Here is a 24,523-nt window from a genome sequence, read left to right as displayed (position 1 = left end):
AGCCAGCTGGTTACAAAAGACCGAAGGTGATCTTACTGAAACTTATAGTGTGCTTGAAATACTATAATTTACACTGACAGTCCAAACTATACAATGACAGGCCATATGATACCATACAAGGACAGACCATGCCATACTATACCATACTTTACAATATGAGGCCATAAACCATCAGGGGCGGCTGGTGACATTTGAAAGTGGTGTGTTGTAAATACTGCACTGTGGCGAGAGAACGAGCCCGAACCACTTATGGGAGTTCCAGGGGTCTCCCCCAAGAACATTTTGAAAAAAAGAGTGGGCAAATGTTGCATTCTCAAGCAAATTTGAGAAAGAAAATAGGTGGCTTGGCGAACACATCTCTGGAAGTAGTCAGACAAGTCTCTTTGCACTTACACAGATACATCACTTTCCCTGCATTGACATAGGCACAGTCACCCTGCACTCATAGACCCATTACTCACCCTTCTCTGACAGATCACTAAGCCAGCATTCACCCATCCACATCACTCACGTGGACTCACACAGCCACACTGCTCAACCTGCAGACACACAGACAGCACTCACCCTGGACTCATACAGGCACATAGCTCACCCTGGACTCACACAGGCACATCAGTCACCCTGGACTCACACAGGCACACTGCTCAACCTGCACTCACACAGGCACACTGCTCAACCTGCACTCACACAGACTTCACTCACCCTGGACTCACACAGGCACATCACTCACCCTGTACTCACACAGGCACACTGCTCAACCTGCAGTCACACAGACATCACTCACCCTGGACTCACACAGGCACATCGCTCACACAGACACATTACTCACCCTGGACTCACACAGGCACACTGCTCAACCTGCACTCACACAGACATCACTCACCCTGGACTCACACAGGTACATCACTCACCCTGGACTCACACAGGCACACTGCTCGACCTGCACTCATACAGACATCACTCACCCTGGACTCACAAAAGGCACATCATTCACTCTGGACTCACACAGGCACACTGCTCAACCTGCACTCACACAGACATCACTCACCCTGGACTCACACAGGCATATCACTCACCCTGGGCTCACACAGGCACACTGCTAAACCTGCACTCACACTCATCACTCACCCTGGACTCACATAAGCACATCGCTCCCAAGCATGAGTTACCAAAAAACGAATCTGCGATCTGTGTCCATGAAAAAATAAAAAAAGACGCTAAAAGACCACGAGCTTCTCTCTGCACTCAATACCGCGCTGTGGCAACAATGTTAAAAAAAAAACATTTTGTGGTGGAAAAAGTTGAAGAAAGATGCACTAGGCTTAGCGGTGATCAGGGGCTTGTCCTGTAATGCCTAATTGTATCTCACAATGGGCGTTTCAACAAGAGGCTGCATATTGTGTGAGCGCACTTTTGAGAGGAATAGGTACACTCTCCAGGAACAAAGAAACCTTCTGCCAGCCGGATGATGGTTTTTTTCCTCTTTTTTTGACTAACATATCATTTAGTCTATGTGAGACGTAATTGACAAGCAGCACAAAAGCCTTCCAGCATCTTAATTTGGAAACACCAATTCCTAAAACAGATCAAATTGTAGAGCTTTGGAAAATTGCACAGAATAAAACGACGCAATATAAAGTGCACATCTTCTGCATTCTGTAGTACCGGAGAACGCCTCCCAAATCACTAACATCTATTTCAATTTAATTTCATCATTTCAAAAACCAGTCCATCTCTGGCCCTCGTTTTCCTTTCCCCAGCTAAATTCGTATGAAAAACATCAAACTAAACGCTATTTTTTTTCCAATTGTGTTTCACTTTTCAAAATAAATACTGACCTTGCTTCATTTATTAAAATATGTTATCTTTCCTATGTGAGTTATACAGCTTATGCATCCAAAAGGTTTCACAGCACATTTTTTCCTGCTCGGAAAGACAGACAATGGACTTTCCTAGTCTGATTATCAAAGCTTTTTCTGAGACTAGTATCTTACTCCTACCTTTCATGTGAATTACATCTGAACGTTAAAGCCTGATTCACAAATCCGTCTTCCGGTAGTGAGCACTATTCCTCCTGAAATTGTATGGGTTTCACGCGGATAATTCCAGTCGCGGCTGGTGGTGGAGGGTTGGTTGGGGGGGGGGGAGAGGTCGATGGGGGGGGAGGGGGTTATTAAAATACATTTTAAAAATCCTACCTAGTCAAGTCAAGTCAAAGAATTTATATAGCGCGCTACATACCCAGAGGGTTTCAAAGCGCTTGAGAAGGGGTGGGGAATTACTTGTCAAATATCCAGGTTTTAAGTTGCTTTCTGAATGCTAGGTGGTTCTGGGTAAGACGAAGGTGGGTGGGAAGTGAGTTCCAGGTTTTAGCTGCCAGGTAGGAGAAGGATCTGCCTCCCATGGTGGTTTTGTTGAGCGAGGTACCGTGGCGAGGGCTTGGTTGGATGATCGTAGTTGGCGGGAGGGGGTGTAGAAGGACAGTCGTGAGTTGAGGCATTCTGGTCCGATTTCGTAGAGTGCTTTGTGTGCGTGGGTTAGGAGCCGGAAAGTGATCCTCTTATTGACGGGGAGCCAGTGGAGGTTTTTCAGGTGACCAGAGATATGTTCTTTACGTGGGATGTCTAGTATGAGCCTGGCTGAGGCGTTTTGGATTTGTTGGAGTTTTTTCTGGAGTTTAGCGGTAGTACCGGCGTAGAGGGTGTTTCCATAGTCCAGTCGGCTCGTGACCAGAGCGTGGGTGACCGTTTTCCTAGTTTCGGTGGGGATCCAACGAAAAGTTTTTTTGAGCATGCGAAGAATGTTGAAGCAGGATGAAGAGACGGCGTTGACTTGTCTGTTCATTGAAAGTGAGGAATCCAGGATGACGCCCAGGTTCCGAGCGTGGTCCGTTGGGATGGGTGCTTTTCCAAGGGCTTCTGGCCACCACGAGTCGTCCCATGCGGAGGGGGAGGTACCTAGGATGAGTACTTCAGTTTTATCTGAGTTCAGTTTCAGGCGGCTGTGTTTCATCCATTCGGCTACTTCTTTCATTCCTTCGTGTAGGTTAGTTTTGGCGGTGTTAGGGTCATTGGTGAGTGAAAGGATCAGTTGGGTGTCGTCCGCGTAGGAGATGATGTTGAGGTTGTGTTGGCGTGCGATGGCCGCGAGGGGGCTCATGTATACGTTGAAAAGGGTGGGGCTGAGTGAAGATCCTTGTGGTACGCCGCAGATGACTTCAGTGGCCTCCGACTTGAATGGTGGAAGGCGGACTCTCTGGGTTCTTCCGGTGAGGAACGAGGTGATCCATTCTAGTGCTTTTCCTTGGATTCCGATGTTTCTGAGGCGCTGTAGAAGGGTGCTGTGGCAGACTGTGTCGAAGGCTGCGGAGAGGTCGAGGAGGATGAGGGCGACTGTGTCTCCATTGTCCAGTAGAGTTCGAATGTCGTCTGTTGCAGCGATGAGGGCGGTCTCCGTGCTGTGTTTAGCTCGGAAGCCGGACTGTGAGGAGTCGAGGGAATTGTTGGCTTCGAGGAAGGCGGCGAGCTGGTGGTTGACAGCTTTCTCGATGACTTTGGCCGGGAATGGAAGGAGCGAGATGGGACGGTAGTTTTTGAGTTCGGTGGGGTCCGCTGTGGGTTTTTTCAGGAGGGCGCTGAGTTCAGCGTGTTTCCAGCTTTCCGGGAAGGTGGCGGAGTTGAGGGAGCAGTTGATGGCGTCTCGGAGGTGCGGTGCTATGATGGAGTCTGCTTTGTTGAAGATGTGGTGAGGGCAAGGGTCTGTGGGGGATCCTGAGTGGATGGAGTTCATCAGGCGGATGGTGTCCTCAGGGGAGATTGGGTTCCAGTCGTTAAGGATGTTCGGGGGGGGGTGAAGGTCCAGCATGTGGTTGGGTGGGTTGGTCTCCGGGTTTGTTGTCGAAGCTGTTGTGGATGTCTGCAATTTTGTTGTGGAAGAAAGAGGCTAGGGAGTCGCAGAGGGCTTGAGAGGGGGTGATGTCGTTAGAATTGGCCGAGGGGTTGGTAAATTCCTTGACGATGTTGAAAAGTTCCTTGCTGTTGTGGGCGTTGCTGTCTAGTCGGTCTTTGAAGGCAGTTTTCTTGGCCTTTCGGATTAGTTGGTGGTGTATGCGGGTGGCGTTTTTGAAGGCGTCCTTGGTGCTGGTGGTTGGGTCTTTTTTCCAGGCCTTCTCAAGGGAGCGGCAGAGTTTCTTGGATTTCTTGAGATCATCGTTGAACCAGGAGGCCTTCTTGCTGCCTAGTTTGGTTTGTCGTTTTTTCAGTGGTGCTAGGATGTCGGCGCTTTTGGATAACCATAGTGTGAGGTTGGTGGCGGCTTGGTCGGGGTTGGGGTCCTGAGCAGGTCCGCGCCGCCCCGGGTCCATTGGCGCCACTACAGCCCCTCTCAGCCATTCCTCGCGCTGCCAGCAGCGCCAGGGCATGGCTATTCTTCGCCCTCAGCACACCCATTAGGAGCCCAAAGGGCTCCTAATGGGCATGCGCAAACAACTCAAAACACAAGTGCGCATGAGTGGGCACGGTGCGAAAATTCGCCCTCTGTCCCCACTCATGCGCCCTTGTGTTGTGCTGCTGCCTGTTGCCCCCACTGTCTGACAATGATGTCAGTCAACATGACACCAGACCGCCCACCCCTTCAGACGCTGAAGGGGTGGGTGGTCCGACGTCATGCTTCTTTGAACTTAAGTAAAATTAATCAGTTTACTTAAGTTCAAAGACGCTGAGGGAGCTGCGGGCGGGGGGGGCTTAGCACCCACGCCCTAATGGATGCACCGCGCCTGTATACCATACCATAGCATACAATGATAGGCCTTATCATACCATACCTTACAATGACAAGCCATACCATACCACACTATACAATAATGAGCCATACCATACCATACAATGAGAGGCCATACAATACTATACAATGACAAGCCATACTTATAGCGCACTATACAATGATGAGCCATACCATACCATACAATGACAAGCATACCCTACCATACCATACTATACAATGCACATCAGCCACACTGCTGTAGAGCATGGCTTAAAAAACATTGACAGAGGCACTAGTTCTTGCATAGGTGAGACCTGTTGGTTTTGCTAATGCTTGCTTTGCTCTGTAGCAGCAACTGTATTGTGCCGCATTGGTAAATCCAATAGGTCCAAATGAAGAGACCTATTGGCTTTGCCAGTGCTTGTTACTGTATGCAGAGTGCCTTAAAGTGAAAGGCTCTTGTTGTGTCTGGAGGTGCTGTCCAGGAGCAGATAGTAGTTATGATAGAATAGCCTTGGATCAAGGCCACGCCCCTGAACTAGGGTTTTGAAGTTTCTACTATAGGGATTTACTGTTTTCATTTGAACAATAGGAACTCCAAGACTCATTGCCCTAAAATATTTCAACCACAGTGACCTGTTTTGAAATATAGGCCTAGGAATAACAAGTATCCTGGGTCCATCAAAAACTGGAACAACGACTAGCCAATTTTGTGCTATGGTGGACTGAATTCCTGCAAAGTTACCAGCCTGATAGAATGAATGAAATATGTTTCTTTTCTTGCTTTTTTTGATGACTCGTAAACCAATATTTAATTTGTGAACACGGGACGGGGCCAGTATTAATTTTAAAGAACATTGTGTGAGTCATTGTTGCAATGATCTAGAAAAAGTCCATTCTAAGTTAAAATGAAGTGTGAAGAAAGACGGAGTGGTACCCAGCGATCTAATGTAATGAATGAATTGAGAAATAGAGCTAAGAAACTACAATAAGGAGGAAAGAAAGATTTGATCGTATCATTGAACAACAAAAATAAATTCTGTAAGTAATGAGGACAACAAATAATTGTACTACTGGATGTATATCTACATGGAGGTTCTTTTTTTGTTTCTGACAAACATTAGAATTACACTTAGACATTAGACGAAACGTAACTGATCGCATGTCCGATTTATTTCTTCTATGCGCATTGGCCGTATTGTTTCCTGTTTATTTCACTGGACCCTACAGCGTTCACACTCAAATGTGAACAAACTCTGAGAAAGTAAATGTGGTTGGGGGGTGATTGATGGATATTTACATACATACAGCTAGATTTACACGCTGTTGTTTACTTAATTGTATTCCTGATATTTGTTTATTTCGTTTCTTTACTCCAGAGTATCTATTTACCAGATGATGCTTCCCAGATTAGTCATGTGTAGGTAGTTAAGAGCATGATAATTGAGAAATAATAAAGGATGCAACAAGTTTGATAAAATGAAGTTGTCAAGTTTCCTGATTTTCGATTATAGAAATCATTGATGATTCAGCAGAGTTATTATTTGTTCCTCAAAGCAATTCATGGGACTAAATGAACACGATAAGACTTTGAAAGAAATTATTTAAAAACTATTTCTGGGCATTCTCTACTACCATGCATATTCCATGAACCCAGCCTTTATAGAAGTGCACAGAACGCCAGTTTCATGCTATTATATTTTACTTTTCAACCTTTTTTGATCCTTTTTAAATTTATTTAGTTTGTTCTGTGATATTAAAATATATACTCCCTTTCAAGGAAATACCTATGAATGGCCATTTTTCTTTAATATTTGTGATAACAGTACATTGTATCTGAGTCCCAACTCCCTCTCCCTCCCCCTCCCCCAAAGCAATATTTTTGTTTTTTTTATAAAACATTTCACTGGTTTTATTGAAGTAACACAAACTGTGACTAATTGTGATTATTCCAGGGTACATCACAACAATATTATCATTAATCATAAAAACAACACAATGGTGAATATCAACGGCCAATCAATGGAAGTTGTGGGGTGCACACTTTTTTACTTATATATCCAATCTTGTCCGAAATATTCCAAGAATGCGTGCAAATCGGTAAGGTACCCTGCCCAAAATGGCACCTGGATTAATGCCAAAAGTGAAGGGATGGAGCATCATCTTGCCCCAGACCGAATGCACAGCTACATCGCGCCAGTTCAGCAACAATTCATATGTTTCACCATTATAAATCCTTTTTTAATCATGTTAACCATATTTTCTTAGCCTTTCCTTTCATTAAAAATTTTCTGAAATCCACACGCGGGATATTGTGCCATTTTCAAATTTCTCTTGTTGAGGCTATCCATCACCATAAAATCCATAAATCAACATGTTACTTCATCACCATGAATCACTTTTAACTTATACCAATATTACATCTAAACTCATCCTTAATTGGTGCAGTAAACCCTTTTTTATAAGCAATGTAGAGGATCCCCCGCTGTTCTCATGACAAACAGGTATCTCTTTCAAACACTTTTCAGATAGCTCACGTCCCTCCATTCCGCCGAACAAATATCCACCCTTTGCATTTTATCACTTCTCACTATGCCCTTGTGCTACATCAACATTCATTGCTCACACACCCCCTCTTCATATTACATCTCCAAACCCATACATATTAGTGAATCAGTCACTCTGCTACGATAACCGTCACTGCCTATCTTCAAACGGTCCCCTATTCTATTTAACGCTTGACTCCCCCATGCGTGCTCGTAACTTCAAAGGCCAACACTATAGCTATTAGTAATCCCCCTGCAATGCCTATATAACGAGTTATTTATTATTATTTATTTATTTAACTTATAAAGCGCACTGTCACCTTGCAGGCATCCTGGCGCTGACTGGCTCAACAGACAGACAAGTATCAGACAGGGCACGACCAAGCGGTAGGCTACTTGGGAAACAGCCAAGTTTTAATCTTTCTCCTAAACGGGAGGAGTTCCGTGGTTTGCCTGATCTCAAGCGGGAGCTGATTCCATAATTTGGCAGCGGCCACCTCGAAGGTTCAGCCCCCTACTCTGGCCTTCCTGAATCTAGGTACCTTCACCAACCTAGCTGCCGAAGATCGGAGCAGCCTTGCCGGCGTGTACCAAACGAATTTTGATTGCAAGGAAACAGGGCCGATTCCATGAAGGGCCCTGAAAACCAGGCAAAGGGCTTTGAATTGTATCCTCTGTCGCAAAGGTAGCCAGTGCAATTTGGCAAGGGCAGCCGGTCCATGTGCTCTTCGAGGAAGCCCCAGAGCCAACCTAGCAGCCGCTGATTGCATCCTTTGGAGCCTATCCAGCAGAAACTCAGAGTACCCCAGAAAAAGGGCATTGCAATAATCCAATCTGCTGAGGATTGTACACCTTGCCATTTGAGCACGTGCCTGAAATGGTAAAAGTGGCAAGACTTTCCTCAAGGATCGCAAGATAGCAAATCAGCAGGCAGTAGTTTTTTTGACATGAGTATCCATACTAAGCTTTGGATCAAGCATGACCCCTAAATTACGAACTGAAGCCACAGGCCGTATTTTAGTCACTGTTTCAGGAGGCCAAAAGTTTTCTGGAAACGGGCGGAAGATCTTATTCCCAGTGCTAAAAAGCATCTCCGTCTTCCCAGCATTAAACTGAAGAGAGTTATCCTTTAGCCACTGTGCTTTACCCCCAGACAATTGTGGAAAACTTCCATCGATATTGAATCCTCACCCTCAAAGGAGAGGATCATCTGCGTATCCTCAGCATAATTTACAGTCCTGATGTTATAGGATTTGATAAGCGAGATCAAGGGTTTTAAGTAAAGGTTCAAAAGTATGGGACTAACTGCTGAGCCCTGTGGGACCCCATGAGGCACCTGAGAGGGGGCAAGACACCGCCTGCTGCCTATCCTGCCTGGACACATTATTATTATTATATTTAAGTTTATAAAGCGCACAGCTACCCGGAGGTTTCTCGGCGCTAAGGACCAGATTAAGGAGGAGAGCAAACTGAAAGATAGAAGAGCAGATTATTGGTTGAATAACCAAGTTTTAACCTCTCTGCGGAACTTGAGGTAGCAAGATTCAGTACGCAGAGATAGGGGAAGAGAGTTCCAGAGGGAGGGAGCCAGACAGGAGAAGGAACGACCGCCCATTCTGGCTCTTTTAACTCTGGGAACCTGAAACCTGTGCTGATTGGATGAACGAAGAGTACAGGCTGGGCAGTACTGATGAACCAAAGTACTAAGGTAAGGTGGGGCACGACCTGCATTGATTCTGTGCATAAAGCAGAGAGCCTTGAATTTCGTGCGGCTTTCAATACGGAGCAAATGCAGGTTACGAAGGGAATTAGAAGTGGATGATTTATAAGGGAGGTTGCAGAGCAGCCGAACCGCCATGTTCTGGACTGTCTGTAATTTACGGGTCACCCCTTTGCAAGCCCCCAGGAGAAGAATGTTGCCGTAGTCCAGTCTAGAGGTGATTAAGGCCTGGACTACGGTTTTCTGTGTCTCCTGAGGAAGCATCCAAATGATCTTTCGGAGCCACTTGATGATGGTAATGCAGGTAGAGGAGGTTTTGACCATGTGGTGCTTCATGGAAAGTTGGTCATCAAAAATGATGCCAAGATTACGTGCTGTTTTTGAGGGAACGTGCCCATTTGCGAGGGCCAGTGTTGAGGCCCCCACAGAGTAGTGTTCTGGCCAAACAAGAGAATCTCTGTTTTCCCCCCATTCAACTTTAGTTTGTTTGCTTGCATCCACTTGGCGATGTTATTGAGCCCTACGCAGAGGGAAGAGGGGGTAGAGTGAGATCCCATTGAAAGAGAGTAGATGATCTGGGTATCATTGGCATATGAATAAATGGTCAGCCCAGCTTGTTCCGCAATCGTAGCCAAGGATCTGACATACAAGTTAAAAAGTAGGGGGCTCAAAATGGAGCCTTGGGGGACACCATACGCCGATTTATAGCTTTGAGAGGTTGAGGAAGGGGAGAATACTTGGAAAGTACGGTCTGACAGAAAACTAACAAGCCAGTTGAGGGCTGAGCCGGTGATGCCAGATAATTTAAGGGCATTAATAAGGATGGGGTGGGAAACCGTGTCAAATGCCCAAGTTATCATAACTTCTCTATGGTCTGGGCTCATGGTCATTCCCTGCAGCATCTCCAGATTGTCCATGTCTTATAGTATTTCTGTGGATATCCTTTTCTCAAATAAATTGTCTTCTCAAGGCAGGTGAATTGGTCTTGTCTTTTTTTTCCATCCTATGATCATGGGGGTTCTGCCCCCTTCCGAAGTGGAGCTATATCCCTCTTAGTGACCAAAAACCCAAGCCACAACAAGGCTAATGTGTATCTCTTGTAGTCTAGGTTAATATTAATGTGCAGAATGGCCAGCTTTAGGTTAGCAGATATCGACCAGCCCAACACATTCCCCAGAGTATTGAAAACCCCCTTCCAAGAAGGAGAATTCTTACTGCAATTCCATACCGTCTGTGTGAGATCTCCAATGTGTGAATCACAACTCAGACGCAGTGGGGAAGAGAACACACAGGATACCGTTGTGGCCTAACTACTCGCCCACATAGTTGGCTCCCAAGTGTCATAGTTAGTTAGGCATACATTGTCATGTTTGATACGTAGGACAACACCCACAAATAATGATCATGCACGGAAACAGAAATTAACAAAAAAATAAAAACCACAAGAATAACTGGGCAGTGACAGGCAGTCAGGCTACATTACCTAAAAGATTCCTCAGAAAGCAGGTGAAGCACAATGAGAGTGTGCTAGAGAAACCCCAAACCTCTCATGGACAGAGCATCGTCCCATCTGAGCAAGGGGGAGAAGGTAGATATGTGTGCTGGGTAGCCATTGGGTTTGGTATGATCTGCTGAGTGAGGCGCAGAACTCAACTGTGTCGATGTGCCAATAAATGGGCATGCGGGGAACTAGCCTCTGTCCAAGTCTCTAGGCCTACAATCCAGGGGTGGGGAGTTGGGGGGGGGGGGGGGGGAATCGAGTCCCTGCCCACAGTCAGCCGGTACCTAGCTCTTTCACCTATATACCACACCCTGCCCCAAATCCCACGCTATCTCATTCAACCAGAGAGAGGGTCATCATCCGACCCTATCACAGAGGCCTTGAGAGCCACAGTCTGTGAAGCTGCCCCGCCCTCCCTCGTCTGGTCCACCATTCGTCAACAGGTCCTCTACCATGTTTCCTAACATCTCCTCTTCACGCGCTGCATTCCCATTAGTGATGACCATGTGCAGCCCGCTCCATTCACGCAGGTCTGCTCTCCATTTATCTGGCCGATGGGTGGGTGGGGGGGCTGGGTTGGGTTGGGGTACAGTGCAAGTCCATTGTATGGCAATGCAGCGCTTAGCCAGTATAAGTCCCAGGAGTGCCAATGTATGTCGTATACGAGCACCTTACCTAGGCATAGGGAGTACGCCCAAAAGGAAATGTTTTACCGTCAGCTTGATCCCACATGTGTGACCTCGCGCAGCACGCAGAGCACCACCGGCCAATATGCCTGAAGCTGAACACAGTCCGGGCTCATATGTAAAAAAGTTGCTGGTCCGACACCACACTGAGAGGCGCGTCGATCAAACCTTGACAATCTCTGGGGCGTTAAATTTGTGCGATTTAGGTAAACTGGGTGTGTTTGAAGCGTGTGTTGCCAGCCACCTCCTGGACCTGCACAGATGCCCACTTCCACTCGCCCGCTGTGAGCGGCGACAATAGATCAGCTGTCTATCTGTTTCGGATTGTTGATACATTATTCCTGCGATCCGCCTTCAGAGCTGTATGTATGTGGGAGATTAGTACCCAAAAGAAACACGGGTCCAACTTCAGTATCAAACTTTGTGTCTCCTCTGGTTCACTTGGAAACGCAGTTCATATCTCGTGATCCATGTGAAATATTTTAGGGTAATGTGAGAAATGGCCATCTGGCACATTGAAACACCTCTTTGCATCGCCAAAGGAAATGAAGGCTCCGTTCAGGTACAGGTCTCCAGCTGTTGAGCAACCCCCCCTCATGCTATTGTAAATTTCATGACGATCCGTACGTGAAGGAAACCCTGGATCCATTGGAGGGGGAGTAATTGAGCATATGGGCCCCTACGTATCACCAAGGTGACCACCTTCTCCCAAGCCCTGCGATCTGACAGACCAAAACCGGACAATCTAAGGGGGCCTGTGAGCCCATCATCGGGTACCTCGGGAGGTCCAATCTCGCACCCCAGTCCACCAACAGTGCCTTCTCCACATTGGGACCTTCAGCACACCACTGCGCCACATATTGCAGCAGCCCCGCAAGGTAATTGGGAAATGAGGTAGACCCAGCCCCCCAAGTCCGTATCCAATTTAAGCGCCTCCAGTTTTACCCTGCTGTGTGTCCGGGTCCACACCAAGGAGATCAGGAGACTATTCAAAGTGTCGAAAGCATATTTCACGATACAGCAAAAGTAGTTTTAGAGGGCATAGAGACATTGTGGGTGCATAACCATCCTTGCCAAAGCCTTTTCCCCATGACCGAAAGAGCCTGGCGGTTCCAGAACTTGATAGACGAATATGACTTGTTACTACGCGAGTCAAAACATCGCGTGGCATTACAACGCGGTCGTTCCAACGACCGCATTGTTACCACACAATGCCATTACACGCAAGTCATTACATCGACTTGCAGTAGATAGCGCGCTGACATTAGAAATATTTCATTTACTATTCCAACTCCAGCCTACGCAACAGTAGGGAAGGTGTTGGAATAGTAAACTATACTATTCCTAATGTTAGTGCGCCATCTACTGCAAGTCGATGTAATGATTTGCGTAGTAATGGCATTGCGTGCTAATAACGCGTTCATTGTAACAACTGCGTTGTAATGGCATTGCAATGTAATCACCGCGATGTAAACGTTGTTTCCCATATACCTAGATAAACGAAATGGTCGCGCTTCCATCGGAGCCCCGCGTAAGGAAGGGCTGCAGCATCCCCACGCACTAGGGCTGCCAGCGGGAATATAACAGACTTCTGGCGTTTGATACGGAGCCCAGAGGCTACCCTGAACGGGGCTAGTGCATCCAGTATTCTATATAGATATTTAAAATGAATAAGGCTATATTGTGGGGCAATAACTGATTCTTTTGGGTACACCAACACTTCTTTCCAGTCTTTATTTGAAAGTGAACCCTTTAGAGTAATCCTTAATTGCTTAACCATAGTTATTATTGGGAAGTCAAGGAAATAAAGGGAAGCTTATAGAAAATTTTAAAGCAACAGCATACAGTTTCTAGGACATTGATGAGGAATGGAATTACCACACTAATACTCACCAGACCAACCATCTGATGTTATTCATCCCTGCGCTTGTTGCCACAGTTCTCTTACATACGTTTGAAGGAAAGGTTCAGTTTTCAAGCATCTCCTGAAGAGTTGGAAGTTTTTCTGCATGGTGATTGATTGGGGCATTCCAGAATATATATCTCGCTAAGGATCTGTTGTGTTTTTTTCTTGGGATTCGTCGGTGTGTTGGCTGATTCAAGATTCCTATTTGGAGTGAAAAGCTTCATGATATAATTTCATCCTTTGTTTTAGAATTCTTTATGAAGGTGCATACAGTTTAGAATATCATGCATATATTGACTCTCTCCAGGATCTCTTTTAATAACTAATTAGATTCAGGATCTTTCTTTTATGGTACTGATTGCACAGTTTAAATAGTTTTTCTTTTTTCTGGAAAATGACCCTATCAAATGTGTACATTGTTATTTAGGTCCTGAATGTGTACAGCGCTCTATACTTTGCCTGGTAGACCGTCTACTCGGTATAGATATTGTTCCCATACATTTTTGGAAACTGAAGAATGGCATTTGCTGCAAAATCTGCTTGTGTAGCTCTTTGCTTTATAGAACTTGCAGCTTTTGCGGTCTGAAAGTAAATACTTTACTTTTCCCTAGTGTACTCCTGTCAGTTAGAATTTTTTTTCTATGCTGCTGTTTTACAGAGAAGCCCAAAACTTGACTTTAGATATGTGAATTTTGTTTTTTATTACGTTTGTTTTTTAGTAATGTTTATTTCAGTCAGGGTGATTTCGTGGAATGTTCACATTTATTTCAGCTACAGCAGTTACTCTGGATTACACTCTGGCCCGTCATATTGTGGTGCCTACTGTCCCCCTACAGTAAGGTCTAACTATATGCAAATCAATCTCAGACAGCACCCTAAAAGGGATAGTTGAGCATGAATGTGCCCACCTTTGGATTGAAACACAAGCAACCCCAGATAGCCTTGTATGGCTTCATAAGTGGGTTGAAACTTGAGTCTGTGTCAGAATAAGGTACAGGAACCATGTCTGGATGATGACAAGAACAAAAATTGATGGATTAATCCTTGAATTAATCTCCGCCATTGGTAATTACTCCTGGCTCCATTCTAGTCGGTAGTTGGTTTTATTATTGTTCATGGAGTCCACAGCCTCCATGATGCCTACTACAGATAGAAGTTAGTCACTTACAAAATAGTCTAACTCTGTGGTATTCTGTTATATAGGGTCTTGCATCTCACCATTTTTCACAGTAGAAATACTTCACATTGGCACCCTCTAGTCTTACACTAAAGCCGATCCACTAGAGAGTGGTTTGGTCAACACCTTAGTGTCTGGCGCCGCAAGGTTTTTTAAAAGAACCCTCATACACCAACCTAGTTGGTGTCATGCTTTATCATAGGGTTCCCAACTGGGTAGCCGAATGCTACCCAGCTGTGCTGCGACACCTGATTATAGTGGAGCTGGTATTTTTGTTTTCATGTGGTGGTGCTGGAGGTGATGTGAGAATAAAAATACCTCTGGGAAACTCACTAACCGATACTTTTATTCCCAGTGGTCCAGGGTAGCAGGACGCCGGGACGCCGTGCACGAAGGACAGGTTTCCAGCGGGCAAGCGCTATTTGACAAAACGCTCAAATTCACCCCCCCCCCCCCACGGCATCCATGGGGCACGAACACTTTTAACCACGAATTCCCTTACACAGAACGCTGTAAGCAGGCTAAACTGTAAGTACGCAGTGTCTAGCATATAGGCGGGTCAGGGAAGGGTGCGCCTTTAGCGAGTGCAGACCTCCCGGCCCACCTCACCTGGTCCTGAAGAAAACCAAAAAATCCAAACGATTGAAACATGTTGACCACACTTTTATGCACACTTTGATACTATTTGGTCAAAAAAAAACATCAGAAGTATCTCACTTGTTTTTAGTAGTGTTATACTGGCTCCCGAATAAAACTCTATTGGTAGCACTAGCTATACACTTTTTAACTTAACAAACTCCGAACACACTCACAAACAAAAAAACCAGCTCCGCTGCAGTTGCAGGCGTCGCAGCACACCCAAGTGGCACTCGGTCACTTGGGTGGACCCCGATGATGAAGCATGTCACAGACCAGGTCGGTGAGTGAGGGGTTTCCTAAAAAAGAAAAATATTTTTTTCTTTTTTCACTTTTCTCTGTGCTGGATCACTAGGACTCCTTGTCCTGGGGTTACTCCTTCTTTTGTTTTGTTATCATTGAACTAGGGGCCTAAGGAGTAGGAACCCACTGAATACCCTCACTCTCTCTTTGTTGTTTTTATACACTTGCCTAAAAAACATCGCCCACCAGGGTTGTATATCTCACCAGTCTTGAGAGCTACTGTGGGGACTTGGGATAAGGTTAAGTTGGTCAAGAAGCTCTCCAACAATATCTCGCCGCAAACACCCATTAGAGGAAATCTAGATTTCTCCCCTGCTTTTTAGGGCAAGACATTAACTGTAAAAGCATAAGGGATTGTTTTGACCAGCACAGCCTTTTGGACTTCTCACAGCACAGATCAAAGCTGGTTATGGAGTGCCAGCAGCGGAATATTGGTGCTAAGTCACTATCAAACACTAGATGACCCACCATCAAATGTACCAGCAGGCCCCTTACACCTTTTGAGAAGTGGTTTCTCACTCGCCACAATGACAAGAGCCTCCAGTCTGTTGTATTTGCCTTTCTCAACAAACCCCAAAGCCCTTACAAATCCTCAGCCCAACGAGGGTGGGAACTAGTATGCGAACTCCCTTTCACCCCAAAGTAATGGTTGGAATTTTTGCACCGATCCTGCACCTCAGCACTTAGCACATCTCGGAAAGAAACCCTACTTAAAATGACACACTACTGGTACTACACAACAGCCAGGGCAGCCAAATGGAAACGGAGTGGGGATGATGGATACTGGCGCAAATGTGGCCAGTCGGTCACGCTGACTCATTTACTCTAGCATTGCTCTAAGCTGCACCGCTACTGGACTGATATACTCGCATACATTAATGACATGTACAAAACTGACATACCTAAACTTGCCAGCTATATCTTTCAAGGGCTTCCCAATGCCTTAACCTATCCTTTACACTCAGCAAGGGGAGGGGCAATTACCTGAGCCCTTTGTGTGACCAAGAAAGTCCTCCTGTCCAAATGGGGCACAGAGACAGTACCAATTCGCACAGATAGGTTACATAAACTCGAAGGACTCCTTGGTATGGAAACCGGACAGCATTCGTAGAACACACACTCCCGCAATTTGACCAATCTTGGGAGCCCTTCATACGCTTTCTTGCACAGAACTTTGACTCGCCAAGCATACCTGCGAGTGCTTCCCCTCATGACTATGGAGGAAAACTCAGATTAATGTGTTGCACGCCATGAGACATTATCTTTACTACTACTGGTTCGGATAGCTCAGTTTGTTGAGTACTATCCATCCCTTCCACATACCTATCCCCTACCCTTGGACACTCGGACTTATCCTCTTTATCTCCCCAGCCCCTCTATCCCCCACCTCCTCCTCTCCCCAGCCCATCTATCCTCACCGGACACTGGATGTAGGTGAGGTATAAGTCTGTACATGTTTTTTTATTCTTCTAAAAGCCAATGAATTAGATTTAAGCCTTATTAGTAGTATGAATGGATATGTGTGGTGAGATACGGAGTTCAGGGAAATCGATATGAAAAGTAATATGTATTTTATGTTTTTTGTGACTGATATTGAAATTGAGTATGTATTATATTATGGTTGTAATGAAAACAATTTTCAATAAATAAAGTAAATATTGACATTGTCATAGATCATTTGGTGGATCTTAAAAAAATATTAAAGTCGCGCAGGCTTTTATGATTGCTTGTCTCTCCCGGTAACTGTCCACAGAGCTGTTTACACAGTGCAAGTCACACGTTTTGGCTTTGCCACTACTTGTACTTCTTAATGTGAAACGAACCGGAGAGATCTGCCTTTAGTCTTTCAGGTGGAACAAACGCATTTGAAGAAAGTGAATGGTTGTCCATTCACCTCTTTGTTAATTGTGGCCTTATTCGCCCAATCACCTAGAGATTAAACATGGGTGGAGCTTGGGCCGATTGGCCCATACAAAATGAAGTCTATGGGCCTAAGCCTCAATGGCCGACAGTTAATATGCACTAGTTACACAATGGAAGCTTCATTCAACTATTCTCTCTCCTCCACAGGGCTGAAAGTGCTGCCTCCTATGTGTGTGCAGAATGAGTCTCATGTTACATCCCTTCCTGTCGTGGCGACGATGTCTGCGCTGCTGGAAGGGGGTCTACAAAGTGATGTTCACCACAGCGTCGAACAGATATATTAGGTAAAGAAAACAGTGTTTCCTAAAGAGGTCTACGACCACTTGATTTTATTGAAGGTTTGTTCTGCAGTTGTTAGTTACTCTATGGTTTCCTGCATGTGCATCTGTAACTTGTGTGTGCTTCTTTATGAATGTGGTAGGGGCAAGTAACGTCTTTGTATTGCCTCCTCACAATCCCGGCCTATTGGCCATCCCTCCCCGCATCCCCAAGGTGGGGGATGGTGTGCCATGCTCGAAGTACCTTTCTTGTTTTTCTTTTAGTAATTTATGATACCATAGGTTTGATTGCAGTTTGAGTTTTTTACTTGTTTCGAGTGAACCAGAGATGATTCACTGTTCATCAACAAAAGATTAAAAAAGTGAGGACTGCTGCCCATGGGCATAGCACATAACCCAGAAATCTAATTTGTTTATGAACTTTGCACTAACTCAAACGGGGTGCAATTGAGATTACCTTAAATCAAAGTTACATTTATTGTCTATTTGTTGAAATTACTACAACAAAATATGCAACTACATAAAACACTGTAAACTCATTAGGATATTTCGTGCATAGCACATCTTAAAATCATCTCAGCTGGCCCTCATTACAGAAAGAGGAACATGTTAATTACCACAGGTACACTAAACCACTGATTCTTAACATCTTGCCTTCTGTGGACCCCCACTGAATCATTACTGGATTGTCCTCATGGCCAAACATGCGATCTTAATTCATGTATTGATGATCCTACTAATGGATCCTTGTGAGAGAGAGCAGAAAAAGACAACACTTAGTTTTTTAAAAAAAGAAGTAAAATTTATATTTCAAGCTTGTTCGATATCATATAATGTATTCAGAAATGTAATGAGGTTGCTCTTGAAAAGTGCATAGAAAAGTGTCAATAGAAGTGCTCTTGTGCAAAGTGATACAGAGAGAAAAGAAAAACCAATGTAAAAAGGATTTTATACTTGCTTGAAAATTGAACAATGGCTCAAGTGGTTCCAGAAAGGCAAAGTAGATTGGCCGGCTTGAATGATAACTTATTGTCTTGAATTTTAGCAAATGATTATGGATAGGTGGTCAAAGAATCCGGACCCATCAACTAAATGGATTTAAGTATTTAGTCTAGGCCAGAAAAATAATGTTGACGTTTCAACCCTAAAATTGATTGTCTGACTTGGCATGCAGGTCTTCATCAGGACAAACACAAAACCATAAGTGAAAAGGCAACCTGAAGTAGTGTGAGCAGACAGAATTGTGGTGGGATTACTAATTAATATACCATCGCAGGGTGCATTGCTCCTTGTCCTAAAAGACACATAGTAGGATATGACCAAGCCATTTAATGAGGTCCGCGTACCATCTAAGAACCACAGTGGGTCCCTAGAGAAATCACCAAACAAATTGGTGCAGGATACACTGATGAATCAGGATGTGCAGGACAACTAAGGGCTCCTAGCCACAACAACTTCTTCTTAGTAGTGTAAAGACAATCTTCTGTCCACAGAGAATCACAGCGGATTTCTTTAGGGGATGGCTGCGTTCATCAGCGCTTCAATATTTGCATGAGCACCTGATCCACCATTAAATCGTGGCGGGCCTCCGGCTATACCTCAATGGGACAGCCAAAGCTTGTCTAAATGACACTTAGAGATCCGCTGTGATTCCCAGAAGAGAAGACTGCTGCAAAGTGATCTGTTTGACCCAATCGTCAGTAAATCTGCAGACTCTTTGTGCTTGTTCCTGGCAAAAACCATGACTCTCATACTGCAATTGCTGTGGGCTCGTTAGGACGTTTACTGAGTGTTTTGACCTTCCTGTGCCGACTGCAACTGCCAAGTGGAGGATTGAACTCTCTGTGGCCATGCCTCCTGAACTAATTTGTAATCAGGTTGTGCATAGTGGCTACTGCAAAGTGAGAGATTGGTCTGTGCATGGTCGTACCTGTTCAAGTTGTGAATGGCCTGTACATAAACTTAACTGCTAAGGTGATCAGCCTGTGTGCACTGCAAAGTGTTAAAGTTGCCCCAGGCCTATTCCTGGCTTCATAAACTGAAGTTATGTCTAGCCCGATGAGTGCTGTGTGCTGTATTTTCCCATAGTGTTGTCAGGCCCGGCAAGGGCTACAATAAGGGCCTGCTAACGTTGGTGTGAGTCCAGCGACAAGTTCCCGAAGCCAGAGACACCTACTTTTAGTCCTGTAGGAACCGCGTCAAATCAGAACTGCCACCTGCTGCTCTTGCCTCTGAAACAACCAGAGAGGGTGCACCACTGTGAACGGCCCCATTTCCCTAGTGGGGCCATTGTGCTGCCTCTCAAGCAAAGTGTGCAGGTGTAATTGAAGGCCATGCTGGCAAGGCTAACCTCTGATTACTGATTCCACTAATGAGTGGTAAGACACTGACTTCCTTCACTGTCTCTGCTAAGACAGTGATGGTCAATATGTCATAGCAGACCCATGCTTCTGATCTCCATTTGAAAGCGGCCATATTTACTAGTGTGGGCATTTGACACGCATCGCAATACCCGCACCTCCACCGACAATTTAGTACACATAGATGCTGCCTGAACTGACGTTTATCATCATGTGGCCGTATTCGTAACCTAGTACTCCTGCTGAGAGAGTATGAGTACCATATCATTTAAATCCCTTTTAATCCTATATTTCCCTTATTTGTCATCTACTCATTACTCTTGCTCAGATACTTGTCACCCTCGCAGTAAGTACACAATTTTGACATCACACTTTTCATTTGTTTGGACCGTAGCCATTGGTACTACTCGGCCAATTTAGGTAACTTTTCCCAATGCTTACATAAATCCATGAATACCTTAGACCACCACACTTAATTACTAGTATTCGTTTCAGATGTCCCATGCATGTATTTGTCATGACGAGACCTCTGTATCACATTGAGGGTCGAGACATCTACATAAATAACAAACAAACAAAGAATTGGGATATTGGCTTAGTAGTTGTCTAATAACCTTGTTTGTTAAAATTCACACAAACTGGAAATTGGGGCTGTAAGTCACTTTCACTTTTCTCTCGACACACTGTGTAGTGGTTTCTTTTTGTCACTGGGACACAGTGCACTTGTGACGTGAGAAGTTTATACTATTAATATGAGCTGTTTTTGTTATATGGTGGTCTAGAAACATATTTATTCATTTGTTTTGCATTAGTTGCATACAGTCATGTTGGCTGATAAATTATGAATGAATTGAGTGACAGCAATGAGAGTGATTAAGGAAGTGGGGATCCCTAGGCCGTACCTCTGAGGAGCAAAGCTACAAAGGTGGCAGCTAGGGCACGCCTACGGATCTTTTCTAGGATAGAATTTTCCAAGAATGTGATTTCCGACCGGGAAACCAATCTTATCCCAACTAACTGTCTCTTATGTGAGAGACATGTGAGAGCAATCTGATGTAACTTACCAGTTCTCCATAGCATGCCATCAACAAACGAACATGTTGGTGGAAAGGTTCACTAAGATCCTTAAGAGAATGATGGGAACTCTACCCGAGAACCTTAGGAGGAAGTGGGATCTTATCCTGCCATGTTCTTTTTTGCCTACTGGGAAACTGCACAGAAGCAGGAGCGTCTCAGTCTCTTATAACATCTATTTTGGAAATAGCACACTTTAATCAGTGGCCAACTTACTTTCCTACCAACCAATCCACATGTATGAAGTGACACGTTTGACTGCCTGTTATGCACACACTAAAAACTGAAGTTGAATGATGGTGCCACTGTGCAAAGGGAGAAGATGGTATCTTATTGAAAGATTCAAATGCCTGAGATCTGGGGTGTACTCTGAGGTTGGGAAGATTTTCTAAAGGTTATGAATAAATGGGTGACCCTGTACTACAGACAAGTTTAAAGAAGACATACTCAAGATAAAAGATAACACATCTAGTAGGTAAAAAGTATATGAGAAAGCGTTTGCAAGGTCATAATCTGAGTAAGTTGGTCATGCTCAAGTACTGCTTTACAGATGGTGCTCCTCCCTGAAGAAGAAGTTATTCTATGGTTATTACCTTTCATATGAATGTCTTTTTGGGTCTGATGTAGGTTTGTACATTTCAGTCCAGTATGCATACTGGCATGTCTTAAAAAGACAAACTTTTACCTAAGAAAGCAGGAAATTTCCGGTTGATAGACAAATGCCTATGGTCTCGAATGCAGTAACCTGCAAGCTTCAGGAACAGATAAACCATTGTGATCTTCTGGTCCCACCACAGACAGGATTCCAGCCTGAGCATGGGGCCAACACTACATTGGTGAAAGCATGAGAGTCTGGCACCCTCATTACGAGGGTCCGGGTTGGAGATATGCTATTTATCAGCCTTATTAAATGCTGATACACTGGATGCTGATGTTTATCGGGGCTGATAAATAACTTCTATGGCTAGTTTTCCCCATCCAAATGGGGAGTAACTTAGATGTTGGTGTAGTTGCACCAGAATCTAGATGCCCAAAGTTTACGGGCATTTTTTAACCATTACATTTCGCAAATTCGACCAGATGAAATTTAACTTCAGGCTTCAGAAATCGCCGACAAACTTGTAACTTCAGCCCCGAAGTAAATAGGTGGTTTGCACCAGGGCCACATTTACCAGGCCGCTCGTAATGTGGGCCTAAACATGCAGTCAAGCAAGGTTCAGCTCTCCATAGTGGAATGTCTGAACCAGTCTTCTGTATTCACAACTGTGAACCCCAGGGCACTGCTCCTCAGACTAGCAAAGTTGATAGCACTTAGAAAAAGCATTGATTGGTCAGGGAATTTGTGAAACTCGTCAGTAGGTTTTGCGAACTTCCTGCCAGACCCCTCAAACAGAAGCTTCAGGTCCCTGCGTATTCCGTGATACTCTTCATGATCTCCATTTCCCGCTGATATTCTTGTTTAATGGACAGTTCTTGGCTTGCAATCATAGCCAGATTTCCCCATTGGTATCACTCTATTGTCCTTCTAACTATCACTTGGGATACCCCATACCTGTGCACAACTTTACAAAGCTGAGATTGTCTTAATTTTGATTGGATTCTAAAAGCCAGACAGACTTGACTGGGACAAATCTCTATCAGATCTCTGGGGAATATAATAAGCTTTTTATTGAAAATGTAAAGATCTTTTGGTCATACTTGAGTGATAAAGCTTTTATCAAAATGTAAGTCTTGTGGTGATACTTGATACAGGCCTATCCATTTCTCTTCACAGTAATAACCTTTAAAGTCTGTCACTTTCAGATTTTCTAACTTGGAAAATGATTAGATGTATCCCTTTAGCCACGGGCTTTCTACAGTATAACCACTGATAAATTCCTGATTTGATTACTGTTACACCCTTCATGGGGTACAAGCTAAGAAGGTGATATTGAAACTTCAAAAGTGCGAAACTTAATTATTTATTTAGTGGGCTTGCATATATGATATAGGACTACACCACATCCCCCCAGAAAGAAACAGCACTAGGTTCCAGTGGCTGGTAGACATTACTTTGTTTAACTATGTTTAGGTATTTGAAATAGCACAGACTTTGCTGCAAGGATCAGTGGAGCTCATTACATTGCAATTTGTTATTGTCGTTGAAACATCTAGAAAAATGTTTACTGTACGTAGAAAAGTAGAGTTTGGAGTCGGCTGATCTTCAGAATGCTGTCCCTTGCCCACATGAGCCGGTATACAGGCCATCCTTATTATTTCTTTTATTTTGTCCTCATTTGCCACACTCACTCCCAACTAACCACCCGACTCTCCATTTACCCACCTGCCCTGCTACCAAGGAGACCAGGGTTACTCAGTAGAGGAAGAAGGTTCAGACCTTTATTGGCTAGGCTTTGGTTTTTGCTTTTGACCAACCCTGTGCCTAAGGAACCTGATTGGCTTAATCATCGGACCAGGAAGGGGGTCTGAGTATCTCATACACCACTGTGTCTTATCTTTTCACTGATTCACTTCCCCCACTTTCTCCTCCTCGCCATGTTACCAAAGAGGCCCACACTTTAGATCTTTTATTCGCACAGATCTTGTCCGTTTTGCATACATATGCAGCTGAGCTGAGCCATTCAGTTTTAGTAGAGCGGGAGGTGGATATCCATTGCTTACATTTTTCTCTTCTCCCTAATACAATTAGGAAGAATAGTAACTCGCAGCTGTTTACCTGAAAGGCATTCAGCCCAGATACACAGCCAAATATAAGGGTCTCAGGGCTTACCTCCAGTCTGCAAAGAAATATGCTTTTCAAAACCTAACCACTTCATCCCAAAACAGCAGAATACTGGGACAGGCCACGAACATGCGAAGGTCATCAGCATTGCGCACCTCACACTTCCTGCAGCACTTTTCCTTCGACCCTTGGAGCTTAACTATTCTCTTTGGAGTCCAGAAAGCTCTATGTAGGGAGAACAGATGGTTCCTTCTTAAAAGGCGGGTCTAACCATACTGTATGCTAGGATACTTGCCACATATGCTGTAACTGTGGGATTGAGTCAAAAGTCAAAGGAAAATGATGCCCAGCATTAACCTGTACTATCCTGAGGCCTCCTTTTGTGCAGCTGCCCATTCTCCAATCGATCTTCCAGCTCATCTTTACCTCCGAAATTCTTGGGCCTTTAGATACCCATACAAAGGAATGTATTCCCCCTTGTAAATTACCTAGCCATGATTTCCTGAAATGTAACGGTAGGGCATTGAACAGAAAGGTAAATTTAGGTAGGATTGACATCTTAATTAGGTTTGCTGTACCATATATTTGATCTTTAGTCGGTTTCAAATTTTAAAATCATTAAAGTACATGTATAAAATACAATAAAAACAATCCTCTCAACAACATACCAGAATACAAACACTTAAACTAATGAAATACAAAAATGCTAAACCACAAATAACTTACAGGCGGTGCCGTGAAAATAAGGAATTATTCAGCTATCACAGAGTATCACCACTCTTGAGATTTATAATAGTCTAACATAAGAGCCGGACATTACAAAGTGCATAGTGCCATGGAAGATGTGTGTAGTGTATGTAGTGCAACATAGTTAATCACAACTAGGCCTAAACCTGATGGCAGATTTTGGAAAATTGAGCACATAAAAAA

General features: G+C 44.3%; 1 protein-coding gene across 1 annotated transcript in view; it reads left to right on the top strand.

Moving 5' to 3' along the window:
• Nucleotides 1–24,523, top strand: part of DNAJC4 (DnaJ heat shock protein family (Hsp40) member C4) — a 493,550-nt gene that overhangs the window by 550 nt on the left and 468,477 nt on the right. The window contains exon 2 of the mRNA XM_086938148.1: nucleotides 17,307–17,443. Within this exon, the coding sequence (XP_086794274.1) occupies nucleotides 17,340–17,443 (104 nt within the window). The 5' untranslated portion in view covers nucleotides 17,307–17,339. The remainder of the gene's footprint in view (nucleotides 1–17,306; nucleotides 17,444–24,523) is intronic.

This window comes from Lissotriton vulgaris, chromosome 9 (genome assembly GCF_964263255.1).
Source record: "Lissotriton vulgaris chromosome 9, aLisVul1.2, whole genome shotgun sequence".
Taxonomy (NCBI): Eukaryota; Metazoa; Chordata; class Amphibia; order Caudata; family Salamandridae; genus Lissotriton; species Lissotriton vulgaris.
The sequence above is the reverse complement of the archived record's forward strand: the minus strand, read 5'-3'. Positions and strand labels throughout refer to the sequence as shown.